Source organism: Rana temporaria, chromosome 10 (genome assembly GCF_905171775.1).
Source record: "Rana temporaria chromosome 10, aRanTem1.1, whole genome shotgun sequence".
NCBI classification, from domain to species: domain Eukaryota; kingdom Metazoa; phylum Chordata; class Amphibia; order Anura; family Ranidae; genus Rana; species Rana temporaria.
Window position 1 is genome coordinate 81001272 of NC_053498.1, and position 18668 is coordinate 81019939.

At 41.1% G+C, this 18668-nt stretch overlaps 1 protein-coding gene across 2 annotated transcripts in view; it reads left to right on the plus strand.

Moving 5' to 3' along the window:
* The window catches only part of LOC120915237 (myosin-10-like), a 192777-nt gene that overhangs the window by 87143 nt on the left and 86966 nt on the right, over nt 1–18668 (plus strand). For both annotated transcript variants that reach the window (XM_040325581.1, XM_040325582.1), the window contains exons 4-7: nt 2535–2562; nt 3724–3826; nt 14424–14444; nt 17196–17288. In XM_040325581.1, the coding sequence (XP_040181515.1) occupies nt 2535–2562; nt 3724–3826; nt 14424–14444; nt 17196–17288 (245 nt within the window). The remainder of the gene's footprint in view (nt 1–2534; nt 2563–3723; nt 3827–14423; nt 14445–17195; nt 17289–18668) is intronic.

Consider the following 18668-nt stretch of genomic DNA (forward strand, 5'->3'; position numbering starts at 1 on the left):
TCGAAATGTAATTCCGATCTTCTTTGTTTGAGCAGAACTGCGGGCAAACAGTTTAATAAACAGCTGGAATGCGTAGATGTGAAGTGTTTTATCTGCCTAAGAATTAGTCATTTTTGTTCAGTCTGTCTCATGACTTACATAGCCCTGCCATACTGCACAGCCAGGAAGTTCCCACCCCAATTGTCCTGTGTTGTCTCTAGCTTCAGCCATCGAGACGTCTTTATTCATCAATATCTACTGATATCTCTATCCATCATGTAGGTGTTGGCTATGTTATGTCGCTAATTATAGTGATCCTGTGTATAAATCCATGTAAACACACTTACAAATGTTACAATACTTCATGTAGTGTTTCTATAGGCTACCATATCTGCTGTAGGTTTGCAGCCCATCAGCTTTAAATTCTCCATGGCTTTGGCTGCAAGCAGGGATGCTGTTAGAGAGCACAAGGCTCCTTTCAGCCTACCTGACAACCCCCCCTCCCCACCCCCCCAAAAAAATATCAATTTATATTTTTTCTAAAATGCCATGGGCGTGATGCTATGTTTTGCAGCCATGGCAGAAATTCTACCCCAATCGATAAAGACTCAGGGGCAGATCCACAAAGAGAGTACGCCGGCGTATCTACTGATACGCCGGCGTACTTTCAAATTTCCTGCGTCGTATATTTGTTTTGAATCCTCAAAACAAGATACAATGGCATCTGGGTTAGATCCGATATCTGGGTTAGATCCGATAGGCGTACGTCTTCGTACGCCTTCGGATCTAAGATGCAATTCTTCGGCGTCCGCTGGGTCGCGTTCCCGTCGTAATCCGCGTTGAGTATGCAAATTAGCTATTTCCGACGATCCACGAACGTATGAGCGGCCGTCGCATTCTTTTACGTCGTCTCTAGTCGGCTTTTTCCGGCGTATAGTTAAACCTGCTATTTGGTGGCGTACGCAATGTTAAGTATGGCCGTCATTCCCGCATATAATTAAAAAAAAAAATATTTAGTTTGGGTAAGTCGTCCGTGAATCGGGATGGACGTAATTTACGTCCACGTCAAAACAATGACATCCTTGCAACGTCATTTAGCGCAATGCACGGCGGGAAATTTAGGGACGGTGCATGCGCAGTTCGTTCGGCGCGGGGGCGCGCTTCATTTAAATGAAACACGCCCCCCTACTCACCGATTTGAATTAGGCGCCGTTACGCCGCGAGAGATACACTATGCCGCCATAACTTACGGCGCAAATTCTTTCAGGTTTCAAACCCAAAAAAGTAAGTTACGGCGGCGTAGCGTAGCCGGGGCAGATCTTTGTGGATCTGCCCCTCATTCTATTGAATAACGCGGCTTTGCCTTGCAGTGCCCTAGTGCTGGGTTAAAGCAGGTTGTGAGGAGGCAATATGCCTCTTCACTGCCTGTCAAGTGTTCTCTGAAGAGCGATCCAAAGGCTGACTGCTCTTCAGAGACCAAATTACATTTTAACAAGTCTTTAATTTATTTTTTTAAGAATTTTTGCATTTGAATTTTTTTTAGAACTGTATTTTTTTACACAATTGAGAGGTTAGAATGTAGAACATCGTAACTGACAGCTGTATTATAATACAAAAAACGTTTTGGTAAGAGAGCCAACATCGTGCAACCTACACTTCCGCAATTGCTAGTAACCCCATATCGGGGAGTCAGGAACATAAAACAGGTCAATGAAGAACACCACAAATAAAACATCCAATGGGGACTTTGCAGCCCCCTATAAACAACTGTAAGTGACTCAGGACCTTTCTATTGTCCCCGTCCCCCCCTTAGTGAGAGAAGAGAGGGGCGATACAAAGAGCGGCCCCACCTAAAGGTCAGTCTCTACTGACCCGTACTCTATGGTAACAGAGCGGTCTAGAGAAACTTTCATACCATACATTCCAACCTTCCGTCATTTAGTGCATACAATGTATTGAATCGTTGCTCTCCCTGACGGATACCCAGAGAGTACAAGGGGATAGATAAGTCAATGAAAGAAGAGAATAGGAGAAGAGATTAGTTAGGCTACCAGAGGAGAAAAAAAAGGATGGGGGCGGAGAAAGCGTGCACTCTACATTATAGAATCTAAACACATCTCTGATGTTTCACGTTCCCTAGTCCCTTTCTCTGCAGCCTCAGCTGCACCGGGCAGTGAATGAATAGGAAGTGCTCTGTGTCGAGAGGCTTCCTGTTCATTCACAAACTGAAGCATAGTAAACACAGTTTACAGACAGCAGGTGGAAGGGGGTGCAGATTCTATAACTGATCCCCCTGCAGATTAGGCGGAGGGAGAAAGAGGAGTAGAAGCCGGAAGGGGGATCCACAAGTGTCGGCAATAACTCAGTAGAGCCGCCCCTCCCCCTGCTCAGTAGGTGCCCGGGCCCCCCTTTTGGACTGATGGGTCCTGGGCCCAGTACATGAGGGACAGCTGTACTGCCTTATCAGCGGCCCTGGCTCCAAGAAATCTTTGTATGTGGCAGTGTGACTGTTGGCTTTTTCCTATTAACTTTGTGTCTTGTTCTTTATGTTTTAGATCGTGAAGATCAGTCCATCCTTTGCACGTGAGTAGCAGTATCTTTTTCATATCAGTGGATTTTATTGTTAGATTTAAGAATGAATTGAAATATTAAAATGAAGAAATAACAGTTTGGGTTTCCCCTTACTTTGTGTTTTGGTGACAGTGTTTCCAAGAACAAATTGAAGATTAAAATGAATTGACACACCTGACCAGCACATCCTTGTTAATTATCTTCATATGCTGCTGACCATACATACGGCTCAAAGTTAGAAGTTGGAGGGACAATAGATATTCCTTATAAAAAAAAAAAAGGATTAGAATAAAAAAATAAAAACGTTAAATGTGCGCAAGGAAATGTGTCTACATGAAATCACATCAAGTGGTACAAAAAATAAAATAAGTCCAACATATTAACAGAAGTCCATGTAAAAGCATCCAGAAACGAAAAGAGAAATGAAAAGGGTAATCTTCACAAACTGTAGTAGGAAACACTTTGTGAAAGACCCATGATGGTAATCAAAAAATGGTGAATTGGTGAACCACAGCTCCTTAACAGAAAGGATTGAGCCCCCTGGTGGTCAAACAGCGCCTGTCGGCCTCCTCCGGCAGAGCCAATATGACATGTGCCACCAAATTCACTGTAAAGCCCGCGTCGAAATTTTAATTTTTTTTGTTCTTGCGTAAGTCGTCCGTGAATAGGGATGGACGTAATTCACGTCTAAGTTAAAAAAATAACGTTGTTGCGACGTCATTTAGCGCAATGCACGGCGGGAAATTTAGAAACGGAGCATGCGCAGTTCTTTCGGCGCGGGGACGCGCTTCATTTAAATGAATCACGCCCCCTACCCGCCGATTTGAATTACGCGCCGAGAGATACACTACGCCGCCGTAACTTAAGGCGCAAATTCTTTGTGGATTCAAACAATTCAAAAGTAAGTTACAGCGGCGTAGCGTATCTCCCATACGCTGCGCCTATCTAAATGTATGTGAATCTGGCCCCCTGTTTTTTTATTTTTATTTGGTAGGTTTGTATTTAGCCTCAGTTGATGCAGCTGTCAATCTTGATCTGAGCGCAGGTTTTATTAAAATCTCTTGGTTTATGACTACATTATAGCATGTGAGAAATGAAGATATAATGATTAATTACTGGTTCAGTGCCGGTCACATCTTATAGCAGATATTAAATCCAGATTTATGTTTGCAGTGGGGAATCAGGGGCAGGAAAAACAGAAAACACCAAGAAAGTCATCCAGTACCTGGCTCATGTGGCCTCATCACACAAGGGACGGAAGGAACACACTGCTCCAGTAAGTATCTAACCTACCTGCCAAAGGCAGCCTATGCTCGTTACCCAATATACTATACAGCAAAGTGCTCTACAGTATATTCTTATAATTAGTTATAAGCTATTTCAAATATACTGATGGAGTGACAGATTGTTTTATATGCTCTTATAATAATTAAGTAATTATAAACATAAATTATTTTTTGGGGTTGGATGAAAATATAATTGCATCCAGGACTGCAAATTCAGCATTGGGTGTAGCTGTGTGTTAGTGTTCATAATAATGTATCCATAAAGCAGTATTAAAACCCAAAACAAAAATGTATTGTATTGCAGCTTACTAATTTGTAGATATGGTGACTGTAATAGTTTTTTTGGTTTTATGTTTCTTTCCTTTAATTTCACCAGGCGATCTGGCCAGTAAATCTTTTTTTTTTTTTTACAATTATCTTTCCCCCCCTTAATGACCAGGCCATTTTTTGCGATACAGCAGTCGTGCGGTTGTGCGACGCTGTACCCAAACAAAAAAAGCATCCCTTTTTCCCCACAAATAAAGCTCTCTTTTGGTGGTATTTGATCACCTCTGTGGTTTTTATTTTTTGCGCTATAAGCAAAAAAAGAGTGACAATTTTGAAAAAAAACCCACTATTTTTTACTTTTTGCTGTAATAAATATCCCCCCCCCCCCAAAAAAAAGTAAAAAAAATAAAATAATTTATCAGTTTAGGCCAGTATGTATTCTTCCACATATTTTTGGTAACAAAATCACAATAAGCGTATATTGATTGTTTTGCGCAAAAGTTATAGTGTCTACAAAATAGGGGATACATTTATGGCATTTTTATTATTTAAATTTTTTTTTATAGTAATGACGGAGATCAGTGACTTTAAGCGGGACTGCGACATTGCAGTGGACAGATCAGACACCTAACTGACTTTTTGACACTTTTTTGGGAACCAGTGACATTATTACAGTAATCGGTGGATATGCACTGTTATTGTACTAATGACACTGGCCACCAGGTGAAAATAAAGGAAAGAAAGTCTAAAAAAAAAAGAAAAGGAATGAAGCCACCACATCTAAAGCCTTGTGACTCAGGAGAAGACAATGTACTAACTATGAAACGTTAATACAGCGATCTCCCCTGCTATTCTATTGTGTTTTGACAGAGGTACGGCCCCCCGCCAGAACACTCTGGTCAGCACTCTCAGCCATTGGGTGAGAACATTGATCGGGAGCCGATCAGCAGACTTTTTTCGGTCATGCTCCTGTGACAGAAGCCGGCCTAACTGCCGGCTTCTGTCGGACCGACTTCAGTACACACGGGCCGAAGATCAGCCGGTTTCTATTGAACCGGCCAATGCCGCACATGTGTACTAGGCTTAAGGATCGGTAAGCTGCATTTTGTTAATTTTTGGTTTAATACCTCTTTAAGGATGGACATCAGAATGCTGTTGAAATGGTTCATTTTAAAACAAAAATAATTTATATATATTTTTATAATGTCTTCAAAAGAGTAAATGTTATTCAAATGCAATGTGCAGCATTATGGCCGCATGTTATTCACTGAATGAAAGACCAAGCCAAGCACATATCATTGCCTGCCAGCTGTCCTGAGCAAGAGATTATTGTTGGCCAAGCATGCTTAGATATCAGGAGGTCTTATCAGGCAATTGGCATGAAATGATTGTATGTATGACCTGAATATGCCAACTACGCTTATTAATACTTGTTTCAAAATTGCCAGTCTGGTTCTTGGGTAAGTTTCTATATAGGCCACTCATAATACCATTGTTGTAAGAAGGTGACCTTGGTGGTCATCATTTTAAACTGGGTGGCAATTTACTAGTGCCAGAAATCTAATTAGTTTGGTTTGATTTTACCAAGTATTTTGCCTGATCTTAGTTAATTTTTATTGTTGAATTGGTCTTGAATTTGGAAATATGTCCAAAATAACTACTGGCTATTTATAAGTGGACATCTCTTAGACCCCTTTCACACTGGAGCGTATTGCAGGCGCTATAGCGTTAAAAATGGCACCTGCAATACACCCTTAAAAATCTGTCCCCATTCACTCCAGTGTGAAAGCCCAAAGGGGTTTTCACACTGGAGCGGTACGCTAGCAGAACAGTAAAAAAAAAGTCCCGCTAGCCGCATCTTTGGAGCGGTGAAGGAGCGGTGTGTTTACCACTCCTCCTCCGCTGCTGCCCATTGAAATCAATGGTACAGCTTGGCTATACCGCCCGCAATGCGCTGCTTCGGTTTTAACCCTTTCTCGTAAATGCGCCCCGCTAACAGCCGAAATGCTCTGCAAATCCGCCCATGGCATAGGCGTATAAATAGCGGCATGTTACCGATGACGCTATGGGCGGCACAGTGTGAAAGGGCTCTTATAGCTCTGGGTGCAGGACAGTGTGGGTAGCTCTTAGGCTCCATGCACACTGGACGCTTAAAAAGCCAAAGAAAACGCCAGTAAGTTTGCAGGGAGCCTTTCAACATTTTTTTTACGTTTTTGCAATAGCGTTTTTCAGCGTCAGCGTTTTTTTTTTATTTTTTATTTTTTTAATGGATCAAAATACGCTAAAAAACACTGGCGAGCTGCGTTTTTGAGCGTTTGTTAGCGTTTTACGGCATTTTGCGTTTTTTAAGCCAAAAAACAGCACTTTAAAAGGGATTTTCGGGCATTCAGAAAAAAGCCCATAAACTCCACTGCTCATTAAAGCTGTAAAACATCCATGTGTGCATGGACACATAGGCTAACATAGAGTGGAGTTTATGGGCTTTGAAAAAAAACGCCCAAACTCCAATAAACTGCAGTTTATCAGCTCCAGTGTGCATGGAGCCTAAGAAGTTATACTTGTCTTTTTGAAGGTATGCGGTGTCCATTGAGAGCTAGCTCTATCAACCTCCCTTATGTCTCTGCAGCCTCCACTATTCATATTTACATGTGAGCCTCAACTACCCCAAAGTTGCGTTTTCTGACGTTCATAGTAGCGTGGTCAGGAAACTGACAGAACTAGCTTATCTGCCGTACAACTTGATAGGCTATGGAAACTTTCACACTCCCCCAAAATTAAAAGTAATAGCGTTTAAAGCCCATCATTTTTTATTTCTTTTGAATAGAGCACGGAAAGAAAATAAATTTTTGGGTTTTTATGCCATTGTCCCCATTGGGGAGATTTCCTGTCAAGACAGATAGTGATGGGAAATCTATCCCACAGGGATATGGACAAAAAACATAAGGTTAGAACTCTGTTTTTGGCTTCCTGTCCTGGTGACAGCGGCTCCCTTTTTCTTGTTACAAAAGCAGATTGCGTGTGTAGTCAGATAAAGGAAAACTTCAAACAAGCCCAATAGCTTTGGTGAGGTGGCTTCCACACAGCAAGGCTTCCCTTGATGGGTACTTAACAGTACCTCGTACCATAGAAATACAGAAAGCAGAGATGGACCAAAATTGGATAAAGGAGTACAACATAATTTTAATTGTTGATAAAAAAAGTTATATAAAAACAGCCATCAAGCCTCCATTGCTGCTCAGCAACTGCTGTCAAATTGTTTCTTCATGTGGAGAGTTCAAAACTGGTTCTAATATAGATCTGTGAAGTTCCTCCATCCAAGTTTTATCCTTTGTTGTGCCCTGAGGAAAGGGGAATGATGATGATGCTGCTCCCAAAACTTGTTGGCTGGTTGTTATGTCACTTTTTTTTACTAATTAAAATGATCTTGGACTCCTTCGGTTGGTCCTTTTGTTACTCTGGTATTTGTCTGGTTTTCATCCGGTGCTCCGTTATTTTTTTCTAGGGTTAGAAATAAAAGCTTGACAGAAGTTGTAACTCTTGGAACTACAGGGAATCCGTTCCAGTAAATGCTGTCCCTCATGTCCAAGTTTCCCTTCCTTATGCTACCCGTGCCCCCCGTGTGCTACCCTAGCCCTCTTGCAGTGCTGCTGGCCTCCCCTTCTCTCCCTCCTGCCAGCTGCTTACAGGGGATCATTTGAGGAAGGGGATGGTAAATACATCATGTACCTTCCTTATCTGAATAAAGACAGTGAGTAATCCGTACTGATCACTCAATGTGTTTATCTATAGTCGACGCATAGTAAACTGTGTTTACCATGCCTCCATTTCTGAATGAACAGGAAGATTGTGCAGAGCTTTTCCTGATCATTCATTTTGTGCAGCTGATCCTGCAGAAATAGGGACTTAGGCTGGGTTCACACTTGTCCGACAAACGCTCCGACATTGGGAGCTCATGTCGCATGATGTGTGAAAATCAATGTTTCCCTATGAGAGCCGTCTTAACTGGTCCGACACAAGTCGGTCCGACTTTGAAAATGCTTGCTGTACTATTTTGGTCCGACTTTGGTCCTACTTCAGCCCATTGAATATCATTGAAGTCGGATCAAAGTAGGATCCTTGTTCTAACCATCCGACTTTTGACAGCCGACGTGATTACAGCAGCAGTAAAAGGAATTTATCTCACACTGGGATTGTTTTGATTGGTCAAAGGACAAGTCAGACTATGACAAAGTCGGAGCAAAGTAGTATCCTTTTCATTTAAGTTGGATGGATATAGGACCGATGTAGGACTGATGTCGCAGAGCAAAGTAGAATGAAAGTCGTATGGCTGTTGTGTAGTATCAGTGTGAACCCAGCCTTAGGACTGTGTTCTCAATCACTTTCTCTGTCTCAAAAGTGAGACTTCACGGGTCTGACACTCTAAAGCCTGTTTCACATGGCTTCTATTAGAACAGCAAGCTTTCACATAGCATTTGCAGAGCTTTCAGAAAGCTTTTTGAAGCTTTTAATGTACCATTCAACTCCACTTTATAAATGTTTATCACACTTTTTTAATGAAAGTGTTGATTTCCATTTTAAACGAGTTGCTAGCAGGCTTCAGAATTTTTTGAAGCTTGTGAAAAGCCTGCTGAAGCCTACTAGCAGTTTGCTTAAAGTGGGAGTTCACCCTAAAAATGTTTTTTAAGATTAGAGTGACGCTCATTTTGTCAAGGGGAATCGGGTAGTTTTTTTAAAAACGAAGCAGTACTTACCGTTTTAGAGAGCGATCTTCTCCGCCGCTTCCGGGTATGGTCTTCGGGACTGGGCGTTCCTTCTTGATTGACAGTCTTCCGACGGTCGCATCTATCGCGTCACGAGTAGCCGAAAGAAGCCGAACGTCGGTGTGGCTCTATACGTCGCCTACGCACCGACGTTCGGCTACTTTCAGAAAATCGTGACGCGATAGATGCGACCGTCGGAAGCCTGTCGGAAGACTATCAATCAAGAAGGAACGCCCAGTCCCGCAGCCCATACCCGGAAGCGGCGGAGAAGATCGCTCTCTAAAACGGTAAGTACGGCTTTGATTTAAAAAAAACTACCCGATTCCCCTTGACAAAACGAGCATGAATCTAATCTTAAAAATTGTCATTTCCGGGTGAACCTCCACTTTAAAGTGGCAATCAACACTCCCATTAGGTTCTGTGTTCAACATTTAAAACTGGAGTTGAATGGTACTTCATCAAAGCTTGCTGTTCACACTGCTTTTATACAAGCTGAAACCTGTGTGAAACCGGCCGAAGGAGTCCTATTTATCAATGTGTTCACCCAACATTCATGTAAAATTAACCCAAGATTAAAACACTACCCTTGATTGAATTTAAAAAAAATGTAGTAATTGTAATGAGCCATGGGTAAAAAAGATGGATACTTTGATCCTTAAGTGTTATTAACATTTTGAAAATAGTAGCAATATCCCTCCATTTGTTGTGACATCATTTAATTTGAATAAATGTATGATCTTTATGTTGATCCAGTAAAAGGTATACCAGCCATAGAATCCAGTTTCCCATGGGAACAGTCCCGCCACTGGAACTGCAGACAGAAACAATGAAAACATCTGAGGTGTAAACAGTAATTATGCTTTTCTACAATGTCTGCACGTATTACAGTGGGATCACACATGTTGCATGAGATTTGTAATGGAAACACTACCATGTCTGTCTCTTGAGTAGGCACAGAAGCAGCACACTTGTAGTTAGGAGAGGCCCAAGTGTTGGGAGCAGCATATTTGGCTGCAATACAACGCTGGCTTCTCAGACAGCGGAGAGCCCTGACGTTTCTGGTCACTAACTGTCTTTCTTGATTATTTTGTGCACTTACTAATACCAGATGGAATCTTTCAAATCTATTAAATACCAGGCAAGTTGACTTTGTGTGCATCCTGCATGGGTTTTGTAATGCATGCCACTAGCACAATAGGCCCACACATTTATAGTAAATGTCATGTGATCATTTCCAAGATGAATTCTCTCCGAAAGACTGATTCCCCCAAAACCGACGAGGCTCTCGGAGACTCCACTGGAGAAGTCTTCCTTCAAAGTTCCCGTGTTTTCCAAAATGTTAAGTAAACAGAAACTCAAGTGATCAGGGTCAGACTGTTTCATATTAGCTGCTGTAGTTAGGCAGAGTTGGAAATTCAGTTGAAGAGATCTTTCTCTTGGAGTCCAAGAATCCAATTAACAATTTATTTTGCTAGTATTTAGTACCGTAATCTGTTCCAGGTCACCTTAGCCTTAAGGGCCTGTGTAGACTGGCATTCGTTCACTTAGATGAGCTTTGATTTTACGTACAAATCTATGGAAGTGCAATATCCGCTTGGAACAGGTCAAATGCAGATCTAATGTACCTGTCATTGAACTCTGAAGGATCTCAGAACTATGCCAGACTGATGCCATCAACGCAAACCCAAAAGTCTTTCAACACAGGTCCTTAACGGGATCCATTGCAAATTGGAACTAAACTAAAAGCCAAGATGACTTTTGAGTCACCATTTCTTTTTTTACACACAGTAAACTGTGATGAATCAAATGAAGGAAAGTAAATCAGCATCCTTATTTTTATGAGTAGTGCATTGACTAAACATGGGTTTTATTATGCTGTCTAGAAATTAACATTCTATCATTATGTTAAATATGTAGAACATGTTTTTCTGCAGATTCTTTGAAATCTGTTGAATTTGCATTTATGGAACTTAACCAAAAAGCTAGATGGAGTGAAATAGCTGCAGTGACTAGCCACAAAATAGAATTGGTGAACCCTGTTGTATTATGCGGTTCCCAAATATCTTACTTTTGAAGCTGACTTACTTCATTGTCTTGTCACCCAGCTTTGATTTAGGTGACTGACCCCTGCTCTGACATTCTACTGTACAATTTCTTGATACAGTACTTTAGCGAGTTGCTAACTTTGCAAAGGAAAGCCATGCATGCCCAGTGACAGCAAAGCAGGTTGCTCCAGCCACTATGCTTCACAGTTGGGATGAAGTTTTGGTGTTCATGTGCTATATTTGTTTCCTGTTTACAAAGCATTTGTTGAACATCCATGTGGGCTGTGCTGTAAAATGTAGCAATGTCTTTTGGAGAGCAGTGGTTTCTTCTCTGGTGCTTTTCGTTGAATGCCATTCATGTTCAGTGTTTTCCAAGTGAACACATGGGGCCAGATCCACGAAGCAGTTACGCTGGCGTATCTATTGATACGCCGCGTAACTTCTAGGTTGCTCCGGCGTATCTTGGTTTTGTATTCACAAAACAAGATACGCCTGAAGCTGGGCTATATCCAACTGGCGTACATCTTAGTACGCCGTCGGATCTAAGGTGTATATTTACGCTGGCCGCTAGGTGGCGCTTCCGTCAAATTCCATGTCGAGTATGCAAATTAGCTAGATACGCCAATCCACAAACGTACGTCCGGCCAGCGCATTTTTTTACGTCGTTTCCGTAAGGCTTTTTTCGGCGTAACGTTACCCCTGCTATATGAGGAGTAGCCAATATTAAGTATGGACGTCGGGCCAGCGTCCAATTTTTACGTTCTGTACGTCGTTTGCGTAAAACGTTCGCGAATAGGGCTTTGCGTAGAATGACGTTCACGTCGAAAGCATTGGCTTGTTGTGGGTTAATTTGGAGCATGCGCACTGGGATACCCCCACGGACGGCGCATGCGCCGTTCAGAAAAAACGTCATTTACGTCGGGTCAAGACGTATTAACATAAAACACGCCCACAACTTTGAATAGCACGCCCTTACGCCGACACATTTATACTACGCCGCCGTAACTTACGGCGCAAATTCTTTGTGGATAAGGGAAATACGCTGTAAGTTATGGCGGCGTAGTGTATCTGAGATATGCTACACCGGACGTAAAAAAAGGCGCCGCGCTACGTGGATCTGGCCCATGGACTTTGCTGTTACCAGGGTGGGTTCTTCATCTGCTCTTTTAATATTGTGCATTGCACCCTTGCTGTGATCTTTGCTAAGTACCGTATTCTAACGGTACTGATGAACATCCAGGTCTTCAGAATGACGTCTGTAGGCTTTTCCTGCTTTATGCTTTTTTTTTTTTCTATTTAGGCACTGTTCACATGAGCAAATCCTTCTTGAAAAGAGCAGTTTGTGTGTTTATGGACTTTATAAAAATATTCATTTTCATAGGGCTTGGCAAGTCTGTCCCAAGAACACCAATTACTAGGATATCTTTCTTTTGAGTACACAGACAGCAACAAAATGCACATGTAATTAGTGTAGTGGGGAGGAGTTGCTTTCTATGCCTTCCTGTCCTGTCACATCTGCACCTTCTCATTTCTTATACTGTGTCACCGTAACAGGAAATAAGGAGCTCTGACCCCCTCCCCATCACAGCAATAATAACTTGACAGAAGTTTTGACTCTTACTCCCTTATTTCTCCTCTTACGACCCTATCTACCGCTATCTACCTAGCTTCTGCCTCTTAGATGAGCAACAACCGTCACCAAGGATTTTTTTAGCCATATGTATGGTAGGGAGTCTTCCCAATGGCCACAAATGTAAGGAACAGTCTTCCTGGTGATCATCACATCAACGTACTGTGAGCTGTAGATATAGTAGTAATTAGCAAGGGTACCCTGAGCCCAGAAAGTTATTTGAAGGGTTCCACAATGGGAAAAACAGGTTGAGAAAAGCTGGGCTAAGTATTTTAGTAGGAACTCAGTAGGTGATTTAGCCCCTCATACTCAACCTACAGATGAAGTATCACTTTTGGCTAGACTTTATTTTACTTACTAGACCTTGATGACATATACACATGTATTCATGCAAAGAATTGTAGCCTAGGGGCTAGCTACACATCCATTTGAATGGTTATTGCCATTATTATTAGAGACAGACACAGTTTGTGTTACATATTACCTTTTTAACTACTAGGGAGCGAGGTGTAATTGCAGTGACATCAGCTATTTTTAGTGACATATGGAAGCAGGTGCAAGAAAAGCAATACTACGTAGATTTATTACCTCTCTAGTACCACTTTGGATTCTGCTTTCTGTACATTAAACATTGACAATGATAAAGTAAATTAAATGTGTGCATGCATACATTAGCAAGCATTAAGGCTTCTGCATAGATCAGCTTTCCTAAATGCAGTATATTGAGTTGCGTAAGGCATGAGTTTAAACTGAAGTTCCGCTGTTCTCAGATCACGGGTCAGAATGAAAGTAAATGTGGTTGCTATTTAGAGCAACATGTAAGATTCCCCCAACCTGATACTTTTCAGTTCAACACGTTATAGATGATGGTTACACAGTCTATACCTCCAAATTACATGTTTTTATATGTTGCTGCGTGAGGCAAGCTGGATGTGCAGAGCTGGAATTTTGGGAATTGATTGACCGTTTTTTAAGCAAACCTTTGCTTTACCAATGCAGTGCAAAACAACAGGTTTACTTTAATGCCCCCTCTTCCCCTACCCAGCAGGACATAACAGTAGAACATACTTTTCTATCTTGATGTTCAATTTAGTTACTGGGTATAAAGAAAATACCAGGTACTTCCAAAACCTGAGGGGGGGTGGGGGACATGTGACTCAATCTATGTGACTTTGCTGGTGCTTTCTAAGATTTCTAAGTTCTAAATGGACCTACTCAAAGCATACACATGGCGGTCTTTCTTGGAGTGACGAGCGAGTGAAGATAAGGAATGTACATCTGGTGAGTCCAAAAATTGAAGGGAAGACTATAGGGTACAACAGACCTTATCAGAAACCTTTGCCAGGCTTTTGTTGAAGAGTCTACCCATCAAGTTCACTTTGATTAACCAACTTTCTTGGTTTCCTTCAATAGAACTAGTACCAATTGTTTCTGAACAAAAACATGCATGCTTGTGTGTGTTGGGTCATGCCTAGATGATTGATATTTTGTTAGGAATTAATTGGCCAGGTTGCACTTTCATAACCGATGACTAGTTATACGGTCAGAGTTGAGGGGTATGCTTAGTGGATAAGCCCGTACGCCTGGCTGATACAATCATACATACTTGTGCCAGTCCCTTCATCATTCTAGAGAACATCCAATTAATGGTCAGATCCTCAAACCACCATCTGTCAATTGTTATTTTTAACTTATTGTTTACTCATCAGTTTTCTGTTTGGTGTTTTAATTTCCTTTAAAAAGCATTATTATTTTTATTTTTTTATTTTATTGACATTGTTTTTTATTTATTGCTTACAGTTACTATTTTTTTTTTCTGTCAATAACATTTGTGTTATCCTTTTTTTTTGTTTGTTTTTTACGTGCTGTTTGTGTTTTGACCCAGAACTCCAGTATCATGTCATATGTGAGTAACTCATTTTGTTTTATTTTATTTCATTGTTACATTTGTTTATATTTTTGTATAATTTTTGTATGTGTTAGCTGTGTGTGTGTGTGTGTATATATATATATATATATATATATGAACCAATATCTCCCTACATACATTTTACATGTAGATCTGCTGTCTTCAGCTTGCTATATTCTTTAGAAAGTGCACATGGTGTTAGAGATTTTTTTCTTCCTGTTCAGCTGTGGGAGTGTAGTCTGGGCATACACTGTGTGACAGCTGTTTGAGGAAAGCCCCCCCCCCCCTCAACATAGGCAGAAGATGGAAGGAATGTGCAAAGCTGTGCTGTGACAATACAAGCTCTCTGCTAATCTATTTATAGCACCTACCCTGACACAAATTGGCTGTTTTTTCTTGGTTGTTGGAGAACTTGTCAGAAGTTATGATGCTGATAACAAAAGAACGAAGCAGCAGAAAGATTTTCATGAATCAAGTTTACATCCACTTTAAGGCTTTTCACCTTAATGCATTCTATGCATTAAGGTAAAAAACCTTCTGTGCTGCAGCTGCCCCCCAGACCCCCCTTTCCTTACCTGAGCCCAATCTGATCCAGCTATGTGGCTCCAGCCGATGTCTCTCACCTCATTGGACAGATTGATACCAGCAGAAGCTATTGGCTCCCGCTGCTGTCAATTAAATCCAGTAACACGAGAGCAGGGGTCAGTCCCACTGAAAGGCAGCTTTCCCTGGGGCACCCAAAGAAGAGGAGGGGCCTAGAGTGCCAGCCAGGGACCCCAGAAGAGAAGGGTCGAGGCTGCTATATGCACAACCAGAACATCTCAGTATAGACATGTTTGTTATTTTTATAAAAAAAAAACAACAACCATTTAAATTTATTTATATATATATATATATATATATATATATATATATATATGCGCGCGTGTGTATATATATATGTTTTGATAGACCATCCAAAATATATTTTACAAATAGTTATATGTGCATTTAGATAATGTGCCTACTAGAGAATTAAATCTACCTGCACCCAGACTATGCATATTAACCTGTTTACATTATTACCATGCAGTAAAATAGCTTTTGAACAAACCATCCCTAACCTCTCTAGATACTTGTAATATGAACTTATTCATTCTCAAGGTCCTTACAGGTTATGTACCCAGGCAGTTTGAGGCATCCACTGAAAATTGTATGTGTATTTCTACTCATCTGGAATATACAGCTGCTGTAGCTATCTCACCTTGGCATGGAAATATTCCCACAATTTACACTGGATGCCTTAAAGCCAGTTTTAGTGGTTTCTAAGAGTTTAGGAACACCTGCTGTGTGTTTACATAACATGGATGCCAGGCTGCCAAGACCTGTGTTATACATTTTGAAAATGAATTTATGTACAGTACTTATAGCAACAGATGTGAGGCCTTGTTTACTGCTTGTTCAGAATATGGTAATAGTAGTGTGTATGATCTGGACACAGGTTCACTTTACCATTAGGGTTAGTTTAAATTTTTGTTGTGATTGTTTCTACGTCTAAATATCATACATTCTATGAGTATCAGTGACAGACTTTTACAATGAAAATGTACTTGTATAAATTTAATGGTGCGGAAAGTTGCCAATTTTACACCAGAAACAGCCATGCAAATGTTGTCATTGATCTCAGAACCTGATTAAGATGCCATTGTCACAAGCCCAAAGCCCATGGGCACAGGCCCTTATAGATAAATGGGGGAGTCCAACTTGGCTATCCTATTCATCTCTATTGAGCTTGTAGTTGTGTCTGTGAACTGGAGCAAGGCTGCTCATTGGAAATCCAATGTAAATTGCAACTGCTCAGTATCTGAGGGCTAATATTGGTTATAATAGATTATGGGAGGTTAACAAGTTCAGGGCTTTTCTTACAAAAGTATGCCTTTACTTTAAAGTGGATGTAAACCCTCCATACACCCAGTGAATTGAACAGCCTCAGATGATACACAGAGATGAACCAAATCTCCCTACATAGGTTTTACATAAATCACATATATATCATGTATATCTGCTGTCTTCACATTTATATACTGTTTAGAAAGTTCAAATCGTTTTAGGAAAATTTCTCTTCCTTATTAACAGAGTGTGATGTCTGGGCTCACAGCCAAGATAGCAAAAATTGCTGATTGGAGGAAAGGCACACACCCCCTCTCATCATAGGCATAGACTCTCAGAGGTGTTTTGCAACAGGGCCAGCTCCCTGCTAATCTATTTTAGCAACCTCCCCTGACAGAAATGTCAGGCTGCTTTTATCTGATGTGTCCGAGAATTTGTTAGGAGTTATCAGGCTGATAACAGAGGAACGGTTCAGGTGAGAGCTACAGGATTTAGCTCTGCTCTTTGAAGAGAGATAACAAAACACTGCAGATATATGTGCCCAGCTCAAATTTCAAATTTCATGAATTGGGTTTACATCCACTTAAGGTCCATTCTCCTTAACTTATGCACATGCAAAGCAAGCACAGAAAATTTAGTTGCTCTTGCATGTCTGTTTCTGCAATTCACAAATACAAATGACAAAGATAAGCCCTCTTTTCTGCAGGAGCAGCTTTTCTATTTATGTACAGTAGTCATTGAGCTTTTCTTGGCTACTAAAAGCATGTGATGTCACAGTTTTTTTTTTATTCCTTTTTCTTTTTTGCTCTTTTGTTTATAAACTATGTATTTCTAAAGTACGCAGATATATTATATTGGGCTATATTTTTTTATTCCCAGGGAGAGCTAGAGCATCAACTCCTGCAAGCCAACCCTATTTTGGAAGCTTTTGGGAACGCCAAGACTGTGAAAAATGACAACTCTTCCCGTTTTGTAAGAAGACACCCCTTCCACTTGTATTGTATTATATTTTAATTTTTAAGAATTTTATATTAAAGCGGAGGTTCAGACAAATTTTTTTTTAAAAGCCAGCAGCTACAAATACGGCAGCTGCTGACTTTAAAAAAATTGGCACTTACCTGTCCAGCGCGCCCGCGATGCCAGCAGCCGAGGCTGAGCAATCGCTCGGTCCTCCGCTGCTTCCGCCACCATCCTCGGTGAGGGAATCAGGAAGTGAAGCCTTGCAGGTTCACTGCCTGATTCCCTACTGCGTATGCGCGAGGATCGCGGCGCGCCGTCACTGGTCCCCGCTCTCTCCTGGAAACAGTGTTTTCCAGAAGACAGCGGGGGGGATGACGTGCCAGGCTGGATTCCCCGCGGGGATCCGAACCCGGAAGTGGTGCAAATACCTGTCTCAGACAGGTATCTGCACCCCCCTCCCCCCTGAAAGGTGACAAATGTCACACCAGAGGGGGGGAGGGATCCAAAAAGCGCAGGTTCACTTTTTGTGTGAACCTCCGCTTTAAGAAGAGAAATGTATATTCAAAAATCAATTTGGTCAAATGTTTTTTATTAGAAACATAAAAAATGACACTCGTGTACAAAATCAGACATGAGTAATGCCTCGTACACATGGCCGGACCTTCCCGAGAAAAAAAGTCAGACGGGCTTTTTTTCTCAGAAAGTCCAGTTGTGTGTAGCCTCCATCTGACTTTTTTTGTCGGAAGTCTGACGGACCTTAGAGAACGTGTTCTCTTTTTGTCCGTCGGACTTCCGACTGGGTCGCGGCAGACTTTTGCACGGTCAAAAGTTCGACCGTGTATACGAGGCATAAGCCTTCCAGCAGGTAATTTTTGAAAATACACGTCAAAACATCACATTGACATAGAGCAAACACAGTAACAAGTACTGTATCTCTATTGCAACGGTATCAGGTATATATATGAAAGAACTGCCATGTGTTATATAGAACCGTCCAGTTCCAATTGCCCGAACATCTTGGACCAAGATAATATTGGGCATGCCCTGTTCCATGATAGCACAACTATAACCAATTAAATTAACATTGTAGTAACCTAAGTGAGTCTAAAGAGAGAGGGGAAAATTTGTTAGGAGTGCCCCTAATTTTATTTACCTTTTTTTAAAAATCAATAAGGTGGAGTTCACTTGCAATCGCTAGTTCTTAAATATGGGAGGACTGGGAGATAACCACTTCATAGCAATTGATTTTTGGTGCAAAAATAACAAACGTATAATAGGTATTCTTGCTTTTGTGGAATTTGTTCCTAGCCAATGTCTCTAAGCAAGCACAAAATAGGAAGTGACTCAAGTTGAGTTTGATATTCTCAAAACAATCTTTTCGTTTTTGATAGG